The sequence below is a fragment of the Taeniopygia guttata genome, chromosome 2, assembly GCF_048771995.1.
Source record: "Taeniopygia guttata chromosome 2, bTaeGut7.mat, whole genome shotgun sequence".
Taxonomy (NCBI): domain Eukaryota; kingdom Metazoa; phylum Chordata; class Aves; order Passeriformes; family Estrildidae; genus Taeniopygia; species Taeniopygia guttata.
The window spans coordinates 26,241,908-26,258,624 of record NC_133026.1 but is presented as its reverse complement, the minus strand read 5'-3'; the positions used below and the strand labels follow the sequence as shown (position 1 = coordinate 26,258,624).

Sequence of the window (16,717 nt, the reverse complement as noted above, 5' to 3'; positions counted from 1 at the left end):
AAAAATCTCAAGACACACCTTTCATAGAGTCAGAGAATCATAGACTCATCATAGAACCATAGAATGATTTAGGTTGGAAGTGACCCTAAAGAACATCTAGTTTCAAGCCCCCTGAAATTAACAGCTACACCTTTCACCAGGCCAGTTTGCTGAGCCCGAGCCCATCCAACCTGGCCTAGAACACTTCCAAGGATAGTGCATGTACAAACGACTCTGTCTAACCTTTTCCAGTGCCTTCACCATCCTCACAGTGAAGGATTTCATCCTAAAATCTAATCTAAATGTATTCTTTCGACTTGAAGCCATTCCTCCTTGTCCTGTTACTCCATATGTAGTCTCTTTCTATCTTTCTTGTAGGCTCCCTTCAGATACTGGAAGACTGTGATTAGGTCACCCTGAAGCCTTCTACTTCCACACTGAACAATCTCAATTCTCTCAGCCTTTCCTCTTAGAAGAGCTGCTCCACCACTCTAATCATCTTGGTGTTCCTCCTCTGGACTCTCTCCAACAGGTCCATGTTGTTGCTGTGCTGGGACCCCAGAGCTGATGCAGCACTGTGGGTGGGGTCTCAGCGAAGCAGAGCAGAGGGGCAGAATCTCTCCTGTGCCCTGCTGGCCACACTGCTTAGGATGCAACCCAGCATATGGTTAGCCAGGTGCACAGATATGGGTAAGCATCTCAGAAAAGGATTTCAAAACACTGACAATACTACATTAGAGAAAATCTGGCTGAATTTCAAACACAGGCAATATTCTGCATCTCCCTTATTGTATAAAAGGTGAACTTCAGCTTCCAGTCAGGATGAGATCAGGCCATTAGGAATTATTTTATGCATCTTCCTTTTAGGTCAGGAGTACCTCTCAGGGGAAGAGATACAGAGGCTAGATGTGGAAAAGAAAAAGGCTCAAAACCAAGGGTCTATCTTTACTATATAATGGAGCACAGTACAGTAATCCCACCTGTAACTACTGAAATAGCATGGCAGGTTTTATTATCTATTTTTCCTATGTTGCTGTCATGCTAGAATTCTTTTTCACAATTATTCTATAGGTCTTCTTTTGAATGCTGTTTTACTGTATACCACTATGCTTGTCCTTGAGGCTTTCATTTTACAAGCCTACCAGCTAAAAGGTGTTTGATGAGAGCAGTTCAGAGAATAATTAGGAAATGCTGATTTTATGCTATCAATAGGATAAAGTAGTACTGAGATAGTTTTGAAGCACCATGCAGTATCTCCTTTTCTTTGTCTTTATGCCTAACCTTCTTTTTTATCCTCCATAAGGCACATCTTTAAACTCCCATCTCTGTTTAACTGGTTTTTGGGACAGGGACTGTCGCTTCTGGCTGCACAGTAGGATCATATATCCCATTATGCAAATAGTAAGCAATAAATAAATAAATAAACATATGAAAAAACTCCAAAAAACCCAAATGGTTTCATTCCTCTGTTTGCAATCCTTTGAAGGGAGACAACTTTTTGTAGGATAGTTCCTTTTGCAGTATCAAGATCCCACTATGTTCCCTGGGAATGGGATGGAGAGGTGTTTAGTTTCAAAGATGAGGAATAAAATCCACCACTAAAACATTCACTGATTATATCTTGTCTGTCAAAAATAGGGAAAGATTTATTCAGCTATCCTGTCCCATTGAGAAGATTCAGCTATGTTAGTCTATGAGACAATTACAATTTTATACAGAAGCATGATACCTTTGATTGTAGTAGTACTCATTAAAATTAATAAATGTAAAGTATTCATTACATTGCTCTGGAAGAAAACCCAGAGACTCTAAACTGAATCTTCAAGCCCAGACTTTGGTGAGCTTGAAGTTGGATATCACATGAACACTCTGATATGCATTTGAGATTGTTCCAAACCTGAGTTCTTCAAATAATGTCATTGTTTTTGTATAAGCAAAGAACACCAGAAATTACAGACCAAAACTTGACCCAATATAAATACTCAGAAGACTTGATTCCCTCATAGTGTAAATCTGACCTTGTAACTATGCCCTCTGTGAAAAAGGTATCATGTAACTTGCCTAACAGTGAAATGCTGGAGCATGATATCTCCTTCTATAGTTAAAAATACACACAAAAGAATATATCTGCTCTTAAATCAAGCACACTCTACTCATTTGCAGATGATGTCCAGATAGGTTACTTCAGATGATTGGCAGACAGAGTTTAAAGCTAAATCTCTTAGAAACCAGCAATTTATTTTAAGTCCGCAGATCTTCAAAACTACTCGTCATAAATCAGATTGTCCGAACATGATTTTTTCAATACACTGAGGGCATTTGATAGTTCAAACTTACAAAAAATAAATTGACAATAATGATGCTCTTCAATAGCTCTTTTCAGAAACTCCAAAACAATGACCTATAATTCTAGGTGAAAAAAATATTGTCATGTCTCAGCAGAATAGCTTTACTTAGAGTGGAATATTTGCAATAAAAAGCCTTTACATGATTGTCTAGAGTGGTGAAGGGGACAGAGGGAAGTATGAGGTCCTTCACACAGGTCATGCCAAAACATTTTTAGGTAGGAAAAGGAGGCAGATTTATCTTCTTACTTTCAACAGCAGGAAGCAGTATTAGTGAGAAGAGACCACATGGATGCATGAGCTGGTGAAGTTCCACATGGAAAAGCTGCTCTGCAGTTGTTGTCTCCTCACAGAAGCATAGTCCTTGGAAAACAGAGATTCCACACTGTCTCCCATTTAGACTGATGTTATACAGGGCTAATAACATCAGAAATACAAGTGAAGAGTGGAAAAATTCTCTTCTGACAGAATTTCTGCAGAAATGAGATAATTTATGCTTATCAGGCTGTTAGGCAATTGAGAATAACTGGTATTTTAGTTCCAATAGTGAACAACACTGTAAATAAGTTCTGAGTATATTGATTAATCAGTGAACAAGTAAATAGGGAGAGAGACACTTTCCTCCAATAGAATGTAAATAGTCTTTCATTTGTTTTTTGATTAAGCTGTAGAGGTTAGATTCACAAAAGGACAAATGCACCTTGAAACCCATCAAGTTTGTCCTTATGATACTGAACCCAAAATTTCATGCTATTCTTTCCTAGCTGACTGACTAAATTGTCCCCTTGAATAGCTAGAGGTCCTTCCCCAAATTGCCCAGCAGGCCAAAATTGCCCTTGCTAATTTGCTGTCTATCAGGAGAGAAGGTAAAGCCTACACTTCTTACAATTTCAAACAATAAAACTCCAGAATATTTGGAAGCTTCTATTCTGCTTAAATGTCAAGCCTTACACTTCTCTCTTCTTGAAACCTTGGAGGTGCTCAGAATGATAGTTTTATTCAAGCACATAGAACAGAAAAGAAGAGAAATCATAGCCTTAGAGGATGCAAGTAGAGTGGATGATTTGGCAGAGTAGGGAACCCTGAATTTTGAACTAGAATTCACATCTTCCACTTTCTAGGCAAATGATGTAACCCAATGGTTCTCATAGAAATTGTGAGGATGAAACCTGTACATTGTAAAAGGAAAAACTTTTTTCATTGTTTTGAAGGAAATACAGGACTGAGGACTGATTCAATTTATACTGTAGGTATCATGAGATCTGATTGACAGAAAAACAAAAGTCTGAGTATTTGGAGACAACAGCCCAGGAGGAGAAAGAGCAGAACACTTCTTTTAGGAGCAAACTGCAGAAATTAGACTGGTGTTAAATGAAACCACTTCCTCAGTTGCAGCACAGGATCCACAACTTTTTCAGGCACTTTTTAACAGCCAGGTGTGATCTGACTTCACTTATGAACTTATCTCCTTTCAGCCTGAAAATTGTGCATATTTATCACCTCAGAGATATTTTCACATTTAAACTCATCATGGAGGTCTATTAGCATAGGCAAGTGTGTTAATACAGCTTTTTTTCTCACACCCATTTTGATCAGAGCACTAGCAAAGTGTCTGCCTGAAAATAATTAAAGAGACCTGGACCTTTGTTTTCACACTTTTATCTGTTCTGATAACTACATTAGACCCAGAGGTAAACAGAGAGCTGATGGCTAATTGTAAAACAGTGCAAAGCATAAACATAGGTGAGTTTTGTTTTACAAATATTTGTAGTTAATATAAAGAAGGATCAAATTCAGATTAAAACTAAATTATGATAATTTGATGATGAGAAAATGGAAATAATATTTAGAGAGCTAAAGTCCTTGATTTCACGAGAAGATACCATTAACATTTCTTAGACATGTAATGTCCATTAAAATGTGGGAGCTTATCTTAGAGTTATATAAAAGTCATTTTCCCAAACTAGAACCTCTGACCTAGGCAAAAAGTTTTATTTGTAACACATACGTCCTAACAGGCCAGAGGTAACAGGTACTTCTAGTATATTAAAAAATTTCAGTATAAATCCCAAAGAAACTATGAACAGCATTCTCTAAGGAATTATTTCACTCATTAATATGAGAAGGAATTAGATCCTTATTAATTGTCGCTGGTTCCAAGAGATATACTTTTCTGCCTTGACTTTGCATGCAAGATCTACTTCAAGTTTATGACCTTTCTTCCTTCCAAAAGCAGATAAATTATAAAAGTAGCTAATTCCCTAAACCCATTAAAATATCTCTTCTGGTGAATGTTTTTTTCAGCCTCCAGTTTAGTCCCCAGTTAATCATTGCCTTAAATTTTTGTGATTGTAGTCTAAAAACTGTAAGTGTAAAAATGCCAGCTTGGTTGCTCTCACAATGTTAAGACTCCACATGTGCCATCTTGCAATGATTTACAATATCATTAAAGACTACAAAGACTATGAAGAGTTGATGTAACTGTGAAAAAAAAAAAAAAAAAAAAGAGGGAGGAGAGAAGTCCTTTATTGAATACCAAAGTTATCTTGATAAATGGGGGGATTGGTCTGAAATCAATAACAAGAAATTCAATAGAGACAAGTGCAGAGTACTACACTTGGGGCTTGTCTACACAAACAGATTAGTACAGCAAACTAAAGCATGAATTTACAGTACACTTGCTGTTGCATACTAACTTTTCATGCTGACACTTTGCTAAGCAGTAAGTATAGCTCTCTGTGATGTCTTCTACTTCACATTCTGCACAGAGACAACATTAGTGCAGGCTACAAGTATCCACAGGGGAATCTGGCATGGAGAAGCTAGTGTGCTGTAAATTTATACCCTATCTTACCAAAATTTGGTAGTTTAAATTCTACCATAGGCAGAAAAAGTCAAATCCACAAATAGAAAATGTGGAATATTACTGCTTAAGCAGGTTGTAGTCAGGACAGCCAGCATAGTCAATGACAAATGATAAATAACTATGATATTGTTATTACATAGAACACTGTTACAAATAGATAAAAATAAACAGAATAGAATTATTCACATTCTGCATTTCTCACTGTTGGCAAGCCATAAGCCAGAATAGTCTACTTTCTTTGGAGTTCCACTTCAAAGGCAGGCAGTTTTTAGAGTAGTCAGAAAAATGCAGTCAAACATGCTATAAGAACCAAAATTGCTAAATCCAGAATAACTAGGACTGATGGCTGAGTATGGTAGCAGTCTTCAAAGACATAAAAGGGCACCTTAAGGGAACTTCCTGCTTTATTTTTATTCCAGTCCAAGAAGACTTGGAAGGAAATAATTGTTTCATTTGCAATTGTGATATTCCATACCTTCAAGTGTTGATGTATACCATTCTGAGGGGTACAAGAGCAGGGCAACACTGGAAACAAGGGTAAATGGGTCCATTGCTATAATTTCTAACATCATGACATGTTCTAGGAGTGAGTGCGAGAACAGCAGTGAGAAAGTGATAATGATTAACTTTCTTTGAAGAAAGGTATAAGAACATAGAGTTTGAGAACTACTGAGTTTGGAGACAATTCACTTAGAAAGAATAAGTAATTAAGCACACTGGAGGGTCCTAAAAACTATTCACAGACAAACATCTTTCCATGTGGTCTAAACATTCTTGAAACTTTCTCTGGAGAGGAGCTCAGAAGTAAACAGCTTTGCAGTTTCCTTTCATTTCTTTTTAGACCTATAGCAGCCTTCCTAAAATGTAGACCTTCTAGTGGTGTGTACTTGGCTCAAAGATTTTATTTGCAATTTGCTATGGGGCAGCAGCACCTACTGAGTGAAGCCTGACAAGAAGTCAATGGGCTCTAATTTTATATCTGATTATTTACCACCTATTTTTCAATTTCTCACCTAATTAATCTTCCTCATCTTTGCTATATGTAAGAAGAAATCTTAGTGTTATATTTCTCATAGTTAAAAAGAGAAATAAATATGTAAATTACAATATATGCAAATTATGCTTATATTTATGTGTTCTTTTATTATTAATTTGGATTTGCTTACTTAACTGTCATTCTAAGTGCCTCCTAGTTATCCATATATCATTTTCACTATTGAATATGTTCTATGCTGAAATTACAACTTGCATGTTATGATGGATTTAACCCATCATATATTAGGACCCAGCTAGCCTAATAAATAAGCTTTTAAGTTGGCTGCATTTCTCTTCCACAAAGACAGCACATAGAAATTATCTTAAACTGAGAAACCAAAAATCAGTACCTGCTAGAAAAAGAGTGAAGAGTAAATATAAAGTGTGCCAACTGGATAAACTAAAAGTTCTGCAAATTTACAAATTCAAAAGGTCAAAGGGGAGAATAGAGTTACAGGAAATTAGTTGCTTTCTCTTGATAACTAGCCATAAGATGGTCTAAGTCATATAAGAGTAGCAAAAGGAATCCAATGTGAAAGTCTTTTAAAGTGTTAATCATATCTGGGGGAGAATAAGACAAAGTGAAAGGAATAGAATAGGCCTACAGGCTAGCAATTACAATTGTATATTAGCCTTCTACCTAGAAAGATACAAGAAACAGTGGAAACTAAATGGAAATGAAGTGTATTTCCTAGGAATGATATGAAATTTTATTACTGATTTGTTCTACCACGATGCTAATCACTTTGCCTTTAGTGATATTTAGACACAGGCAACAACTTTTTTTTACATTAGTTCCCAGTCCTATGAATAAAGTACTTATTTTTTTAATGTCATACCTAAATCTTTACCTGAGGATTAGTTACGACTATGCCTTGTTACTTAGTATTTCTAAATTAGTTTACACAATCACCTCATTTGATCAATTTTTAATAGAAAAAATAATCATGTATTTCATCCCTTCCTATGTGCAAACACATCAGTGAGCACTACTCACATCTGATTTGAAGCAGACAAATGCACTTCAAATCAGAGTTAAAAAAACATACCAAACAGGGAAGAAGGCAGGCCAGAAATCAATCAGAAAAGAACAATAAAATATTTCCTATCTTTATGACACCACAGCAGTTAGCTAGAAGTCTATGTAATGTGCTAATGACAATTCCTCCATTTGTGAGGCTAGAAATGTATTAAAAATGGGTCTAAAGAGGTAGATTTGCATAGAGTAGTCATGAATACATCTGAAGACTACTACTTCAAAACTCAAATGAGAAGGAACACTGGAAAGAAGTATAATTAAGACTTGCTTCTAATAGAAATAATAGGGGAGAGCTAATTAGCAGTAAATTTTTTGGAGTTTGGGACCTGAGAGAAACCACTGTAACTATGAATATGAAGGAATTTCATTAGAGAAAGGTGATGAGACCTTTTATTACTGGAATTCCATGTAAAATATTTCATTCGTTTTGTAGACTTTAACTGTATTAGAGACTGATGATATGGGAGTTGTTCTCAAAACACCAACACAGTTGTTTTGGAGTGGTTAATTAAAAGCAACTTTGCAGGTAATACTTGTGCAATTAGCAAAAGGAAGTAAATTGGGCAAATTTGTGTGATTCCCATGAATAAATGAAAGTGATGCTTTTACCTCTGTAGGAGGAAAAGCCTTCTTTTAGAAGAGGAAATTGAGTAACACCATAGTCTGCAGGGTAGAAAGTAGAAACTTGCTTAACATTTGTAGAATAGTACAAGGAGTTTTAGGAAAAAATACCTCATTGAAAATGGGAGATTACTTGCTAAAGCATTTCTCAGAGTAATAGCTTTGATTAAAGAAATGGTAAGCCTCTGTTATGCAGAGGAGATATTATAATTCCATGAAATGGCATGGTACTGGAAAATATGGGTGAGATCTTGAGAAAAATACAGTTCAAAGTTTGTGAGTATTACTCCTGTTTTCTAAAGGGCTACAGCTAACTAACTGGAGTTCATCAGCTAAAGGTTTCAATAAGTTTTTCTCAAGTCAGGGAAGATTCATTTGGGAATTCATTCGATACACAAGCTGTGTTGTTAGTGTCTGTCCACCTTATTAACTGGACATGACCTACAGGTCATTAGCAAAATAAAGACTAGAGCACCTATACAGCTATTTATCCATTTGTTTCACAGAGTTTATGAGTGACCTCCACACTTTGGATGTTAAAGTGAACTACACCTAAATAAGTGCATTTCTTTTGCTTCTAGATTTACAAAAATACAAACACAAAACCAGAAACAGAAAAACACAACCCAAGATCACCACGGCCCCTGCCTTTCAAGGTCTAATATTGCTGGTTTGTTCACTATCAGCAGTTCTGGACTCCACATGCAGCCAGTTGAAAGGAGTTCAAAGTATTTGCCTCTGGAAGAAGTATGTTGCAATTGTAGAAATTTCCTTGTGGAAAATTCCATCTTTATTTCCACTTTATGACTAATCAAAATGCTTTCCTTTCACAAAAGAAATTGTAAAATGCTTCATAAATATATCATAATAAATTTAACAACAATAGCTATTGGATACTGGAACAATTAATATGACTTTTCATTTACATTCCATAAGTGATCTCAAATTTTCCTTAGGTAACCTGTTTCTAAGTAGGCTTTTGCATTTCATTCCAGATTTTCTGTGACCTAGATGAGGAATTAAAGATCTTATGTTATTCATGCCTTTTCCAAGTCTGGTTTTCTTTATTTTCTGTGATGAACAGACCTGCCAGTACATTGAGCTTTTTCCAGAAACTCAGTAGCCCTTTCATAAAATAATGATTTACTTTTTGAAATGGCTAATTGCCACATCTTCACTGATGTGTATGAACGGCATCAAACTTATAAATTTTCTTTTGGTTCCTCTAATTTCTTATTAACAACAGGCAGAAGTCATTTCACACACCACTTAAGCCTTCCCTCATAGCAATATCCCTACTAGGTACATGACTGAGGTACAGCTTGAACTAGCTATAAATCCCAAACATGCTCTGTCTTCTCAAATTCCTTCTTTGACAATGGGAATATAACTCTCTTAGAATTAAAGTTCAAGTAAGTCATTGACTTGCTCCTTATCTAAAGCACCTACAAAAAGCTACATTTCTTCTTTATCCCAAAGGCAAACTAAGGTAAAGGATTCAAAATTAAGTATGTCATACACAGGACATCAGTCCAAGCACAAGCAGAGGTTCATCAGCTGTGTCCCTCAAACAGAATTAAAAAATTGTATAGATATTCTCCAATGGGAAAATGCTCCTGTACAAAACAAAGTAATCTCTTGCTAGTTTGGGTACATTAACTAATTAGCACAAAATACAGGAAACAATGAGAAAATGCAATTTTTAACTGTAAGATGGATCAATGTTTTTGAAGAAATGCTACAAGTATTTGATCATATTGTCAGGTGTATACTACTCAAAAAAATAAAATATTCCCACAGTCCCAAAATTTATTTCATATTTACATATGACAGTTTCTTTTTAATGAGTGTTCCTATTACAAGCAGCAAAAGGTGTAAACCATATCCATAGACATTTATTTTGTCAAATTAATCCAGAAAGTTATTTAATCTGCCAATTTATCATATTTTAGTAAGATACTGACCATTAAAAAAGAAGAAAAATAATGGAAATATTATTTTATAAAAACTCTGCAGTAGACTGTCTTGGAAATTAGGAGTTCTTGGCCTCCAAACCATACCCAAATAGATATTGTATACATTATATACTATGCAGCTCCTAGCACAACAGATCATTGATGCAGCCATTTGAGGTCTCTGGCAGTCCTAAGACATTCAGTTAAGTACAAATCACTGGAGAAAAGCTGCTCTTCCTTTACTAGATGCAGTCAGATTCAATTTTACTACCTCTGCCATGGAAGGACAAGAGAAGGACCTACAAGATGCCAAGACTGAGGTTCATTGTCTTCTGTTGAAGAAAAATTTTTCAGATCAGTTATCTACACTTTAGGTTTTACTGTAAGCTTAGCAGGTATTTTTTAATCCATTTTCTTCCACAATTCTCTAACACATAATTTGAAGAGTAGTTTATGATATTCTACTAGAATTGCAATCTACAACAAAGCATTCAGAACTCATGAGGATGTCATGATTTAATCATAGTAAAACTGCCCTCTGACCAAATGACTTGAATAGTATTATTTAAATTTTTGTGCTAGCATGTATCAGAACAGTACAAAACTTTAATTCTGCTCTCCTATAAGTGGAGTTTGAATATTTCTAAGTTTACTGTAAGTTACTACAGTAATTTTCAATGTTTTCTGACAACATTACTTTTTAAGTAAGGGCAAACTTTGAAAAACAATGTGTAAAGGTGAATTTATTAGTTTGCTTACTATCAGTGTAAGAGGAAGAAGGGGGAAAGCAATACAAGTTTACAAATTATTTCATTAGGAGAGAAGATAGTATATTTTCTGCCCCAGGCTGAAATATTTTGATAAAATTAACAAGTGAAAGACTTACAGGTCACCACCACGTTTTAGAACTTTGATCAGTGATTTTTGCAGGTTTTTTGCAAACCACCCATTTTCTAGACCTTGGAGTCTTTTTTCAAAAGCACAGGAACTGACATATAAATAATATCACTGATCCATGCAATGCAATTTTAATATACTGATACTTGCTCAAGTGCATGATCCATGTATTTTTCCACCAGAAATAATTGATTTAAGTAAAATATCTCTATCTGTGATTCGCTATGAAGTGAAAATAAGAGCCAAAGCATGACTTAAAAGTTAAAAAAAAAAAAGAAGGTGAACAGAAACAGTCTCTTCACTTCTTAAAAATAAGTAACTTAGTCTTCTTTAATCCTAAAAATATACCTTTAGAGATATACATCTTTATTACTCCTAGAATTAGTGAGTTATAGTGTGGCAACATTTACCTGGCCTAGCACACCATTAAGGCATTTTTCATGTGCAAGACCCAGACACTCATTCATACATTGTTTAACTGACTTAACACAGTCATGTTCATTAAAATCCTTTTCCAAATGACAAAACCAAAAACATTCTTTAACAAAGTTAGTAAACACAAAATATTTCCCATATAGATTGAATGAAATGCAATGAACTAGCACCTAAGTAGTACATTATCTATTCCAGTATTAGATAACTGTTTTACAACTCAATCACCAAAAGAACTCTTTCAAGTTCAAACTCAACAATGTTTGTGAAGAATAGCAAATTCTTCAAAGGCTTAAGACTAATTAGTAGTATGAATGACTGTGACAGAGGCAGATAAAATACCAACAATCACAATTAATAGGATCAAACATTGCATCATGAATAGTTCCTTTTTGCATGGATGCTACCTGAAAAGTGGACAAATATTTATACATTAATAGAATGTATATGCTTCATAAACTTATGAGAAGTTTTAAAAAATATAGAAAACAATGAAACTGTACCAGCAATAGTTTTTCACATCAGTTTTCCAGGAATATAAATGAACCATATAATGCTCAACTGCAATACAGATTGCTAAGATTGTTAATCTTATCTAACACTGGAGTTCTACATACTATTAAATGGAACTTATTGAAATCAATAGCAAAATTCCCATTGATTTAATAGACCCAAGATATAACTATTGGCAACAACACAAAGTAATTTATGGTTTATATTCATAACAATTACTTTTAATAGAGCACAAGGGATAAACACTACCACTTTAATCATGATACCTGTCAAAAGAAAAAAAAATTATGTGTTAGCATATTCCTGAATAAGATCAGAATATGGACTACATGGTTTGGAAAATTTCTTTCTCCAAATCTAGACATGGTCTGGGGTCACAATTTTGTCTTGGGAAATGTCATACATAATGAGGAAATTCCCACACACATATCTATTCAAAGAAGCCAAGGCAATAATAATATGAAAGTCTCCTACTGGTACATCATTGGGAAAACATTTACTTTCAATAACATTATCCATTTTCTTTGTTCTATTTTCACTTAGGTTCTGCACATTTCAGCAAAAGAGGTCCTCAACTGGTAGTTGTTTTGCACTTTTCTGTTCTTGAAGCACTAGTGGAGTGTTTATTGGGATTTTGGAGAAGTTGTTCATAATGCTGCACATAGTTGGAAACTGACACGTATTTGCATTTGCAGCTGTGACCCAAGAGCACAGAACATGAAGGCAAGGGTGGAAGGGGAAAGAAAACATTTCCAGGAATGATAATTCTGAAAGACATGATATGAAATACTGAGTTCTTTGGGCAGCCTTCTTTTAGGCAAGGACTTCTTACAGTTGCTGGTTTTCTGAATGTTGGGGATAAAGTATGCCACTATCCACAAAATATATATATATATATAAAAAAGCTATGAGCTTTTTCTTACAGGAAGAAAATTCCCTAGTACCATAAAAAGGGATCTCTTCATTCTATAGAGATCAGTACCTCACAGGAGGCTAGAATTAAGGCAAAGACAGGCCTTTGTACACAGAGAGTGGCTCTATGTTTTCCCACTTCTAAATTATAATGACTCATTTTAAACAAAGCCTTGCACCTGTAATTTCTTATCGGAGTGGGGGTTTCTGCTTGAATTAGCAAGACCTTCAGTAATAAGATCTATTTGCTAGGAAAAGGGCTCAAGAAAGTTTTATGTATTCAACATATATATGTATTTGCACACACTCACACACACATGTACTTATACACACACAAATATGCACACACACAAATTCATAAATAGATGTCTATATATGTACATATGCAAAGAGACAATATTGAAAATCATATTAGACTTGGAGTATTACGTGCTTGTCAGAACTATTTAAACTACTATCTACACAGTACATATTGAAACTCAACTTTAAGATTTTTTATTTTAATGTACAGTTCATTTTTTCCCTCTGGAAATAAAATATCTAAATACAGACAGACTGTAATGTTGTATATGTATAGCTTTCAACAATACTTTAGCTGAATAAATGCTTTGTACATAGTTCTGTCTTTTAATGGAGTTTACAGCTACATTGATAAAATGGATTCCTCATTTCCTTGATTGTTTTAAACAATAACAAGCAGAGAGACAATTACAAGTTAATATTAATAAGCAGCTCAAATAACACTGGTTAAATTATGTACAATACAAACCATTCATACAAATGAAGACTAGGATATTGAATTTGTTACAATATTTTGTAATAAAGATAAGACAGCCACTTATAACTTACATGTTCTCCACCAGGCATTTTCCTTCTTAGAGATCAATTCCAATTTTTAAGTCATTTAACTGGCCTAAACTCAGACAAGTTTAAAGAATCAGAGCTTAAAGAGTCAGAGAAACATTAAACCAGAATGTCTGCTCACATGTAAATTCCAAATGTTTGCCCATCTTTACTAGAAGAAGGCTTGCTCCATGGAAAAAGAGCCACCAACACCACCTTGAATGTGCCTACTGTGTGCTGGGAAAAGTCATGACACCTTGCTGTGCTCATATAATACAGAATACTGAACTCTAAACACACTTTTTTCCCATTTTAACAAGTACTTATTCCTACAGTATTATTTACCAGTACAGCTGCTCCAAGCAGTAGAATGCATGAGTGGGGATTATTGATTGGCATATACTCAAAGGACTTTCAAGGAGATTTCCATAACAGTCTGCCTTAGAAACCTTGTACTGTCTAGTTAATCCATTTTGCTTGATGATAGGTTATGCTGAATCCTTAGACATCAGACAATGAAAGATTTCTTAACAGGAATCTCAATAATGTGCACTGAAAAGTGTGTGCGTGTTTCTCTGTGTATGCGTGTGGTTTTATTTCAAATCCATAGTGATTTACACCTAGATGGATACATGGAACTGACTGGGCAAAAATTACATTAGATTGTTTTCCACTAACATATTTGCAGCCATTTGACATCAGCAGCAGCAGGTAGACACATTCCAGGCAATAGATGTGGCCTTCCTCCTTGAGGTTACAGCCCTGTTATTCGACCTCTTTTATTCCCCAGGCTTCAGTCTCAGACACAAGTTGGTCCTCACCCTGAAGGGAAGTAGGGTGTGTCACTGTGGTAGTTGTAATCAGGACACACCTTCTGTACTAGTTTATAATCTGTACTATAAAAGGAAATGTAAATACAGATTACTTTAAAGGGCTTGGAGCAGAGCCATGACACGTGGCTCTGGGTCTGCTCCTGATAACAGGTTTTTGAAGGGTCATAGTTGCAGAGCGTATTCTTGGTAGCCTTGTCAACCTTTTCATACTCGATTCGACAGTTAAAGGACTTGGAATCTTTGGCATCAATCACTGTCTGTTGTGCCAAGTCAAATTCCACTATTTTTGTAGGGGGCACTAGGCTCACAGATACATTCCCTTGACCAGTGGAGTTATGCCTGAAGTAAACACTAAACGTCCCATTGCCATGGTCAACGATTTTCCCTGTTATTAACAGATTTAGCTTCACAGTCTTGATGTTGGAATGAAAATCTCCCCAGCCAAACATTTTCTTAAATTTCCCAGTCTTGACAATGGGCCGTCTCTTTGCTCTGGGCCGAGGTTCTTGCAGATCTGTGGAGTTCCTCAGCCAGTCCCAGAGATCTTGCTCAGAATAAGTTTCTGGGACATCGTATCGCAGGTCCAAATCTGTATCATTTTCCTTTCCACGAAAAGTCTGTGACAGCAGTCGGCTGATGGACAAGTCTTTGCTACTTTCTGTCCATATGTGTTTTAGTGTGGATTTGGAGCTTCCTGATTTTAGAAGTTCTGTTTTTCCTCCATTTGTTAAATTTGCACAGGTAACCTGAAAAAGAAGGGAAGAAGAAAGAAACAACATATTGAGCTATGTGATACAAACCCCATCATTTCCACCTGAGACCAAAATAACCAGATTTCTTAAACATAGAAAAATAATTTTTTGAGATATTAAATTGTACCTCTCTAATCAGTAAACCAAAAGAAAAATGTCTGTTTTCCTCCACTTTCCAAGTAGTTATTACCCAGTTCTCCTTTGCCAGTTTTTTTTTAAATTTGCCTTCAGATTTAATCACAGACATTCACATTATTTGTCTGTTATGATGTCTGTAAGTGATGAGTGTGTAATGAATTTCTACAAAAACTGATGTACACAGTCTTGTCATCCTTCAGGCTGTATGTGGCATCTCAGAGTGAAGTGTTCTTGCTTGAATGTTCACTCTGCAAGGTTGCTGTGCCTTCTACCATCAAAGACACATTCATTTATTTTTGTTGCCTCTGGAGTCCACTGAAAGGGTGCTGTCTTGGTGGTGCCAGCCTGACCATGCTTGGATTACGTGTCATTATGAATCTAATAATAATAATACAATTTCCCTACTCCTTTTATGAATACTCATTGGTCTATGGTCTTGACAGTCACAACTACAATATAAATAACAGAATAATGAAAATTTTAATGAGTTTTGAGTTCACAGCTGTACATACAGTGTACTCCATGTCAGTTAATGCAGGAGGAGTCACAGCCTTTTCTAATAATCCCTTATAGATCAACTACGGGTTTCCCTTGTCTGTATCTAATATGACGAGCATTTCTCCTCTTTTGCTTCACTTCTTTTTTCACCATTTCCTCCCCAAATTAAATAGAGATCTGTGTAAGACAGAAAGCCTTTTGTATATTTACAAAAAAAAAAAAAAAGAAAAAAAGAAAAACAGAGGCACAAATTAAAAAGCAGTGATAAAAAAATCCTGCAAAATCACATTTTAAAAGAACAGAAAATCTTGCACCAAGTTCCTATAAAATCATATATTTCAGACATAGTTTTTCACAAAATTTACTGTCAGAGCAATTTGTCTTATTTATATTTTTTTCTCTTTGCTTTAATTGAGTGGAAAACAGAGAACAGATGCAGGCTCGCATCTGTCTAACGTTCAGCACTGGCAGAGAGCTCTGACAAAGAGTACCTGGGAGGGCTGGAATACATGCAGGGTGGATGGAAAAGGACTGACAATATGTGTAGCCCCATTCCCCCTAAAATTTGTGCCACACACACTGCCCAATGTTTTAACATTTGCACTGCTCTGAAGAGGCCATCAAGTTTCTTATTTTCCTTTTCATGGCTATATATGAGATTCCAAATAGTCTTGTTTTACTCCTCTGTGTTCTGGCACTGATTTGTGTGCTTCTATCACACTTGCAGTTATATCTTTCTCTCCAGTAAAATATGAATTGAGTGCATTCCATTCCTAGGAAACCCACTGGAAACCAGAAAGTATTTAAATCATGTCCCCTCCCTACTGGTACAACTGGAAGTATATGTCATGGAGGATATCTATCACAGCATGGCCTTTTCATTTCTTAACAATCATGAAATTGAAACACACTTTCATTAACTTCAGTAGTTTTCCAAGGTCATTTGAAGGCACATACAGAAAATCAGTCTAAATTGTCTTAATACACTGATCACACAAGAGATATGCCCCCAGCCTTTTACAGCGAATAAATAGGTAAATAAATCTGTCACATCCTACA

The 16,717-nt window shown here is 35.5% G+C and overlaps 1 protein-coding gene across 3 annotated transcripts in view; it reads right to left on the bottom strand.

Annotated features, from left to right (window-relative positions):
• Window positions 1–13,066: 13,066 nt before the first annotated feature.
• Window positions 13,067–16,717, bottom strand: part of NXPH1 (neurexophilin 1) — a 137,658-nt gene continuing 134,007 nt past the window's right edge. For all 3 annotated transcript variants that reach the window (XM_030264721.4, XM_012571482.5, XM_072925559.1), the window contains one exon: window positions 13,067–15,016. In XM_030264721.4, the coding sequence (XP_030120581.1) occupies window positions 14,255–15,016 (762 nt within the window). In that variant the 3' untranslated portion in view covers window positions 13,067–14,254. The remainder of the gene's footprint in view (window positions 15,017–16,717) is intronic.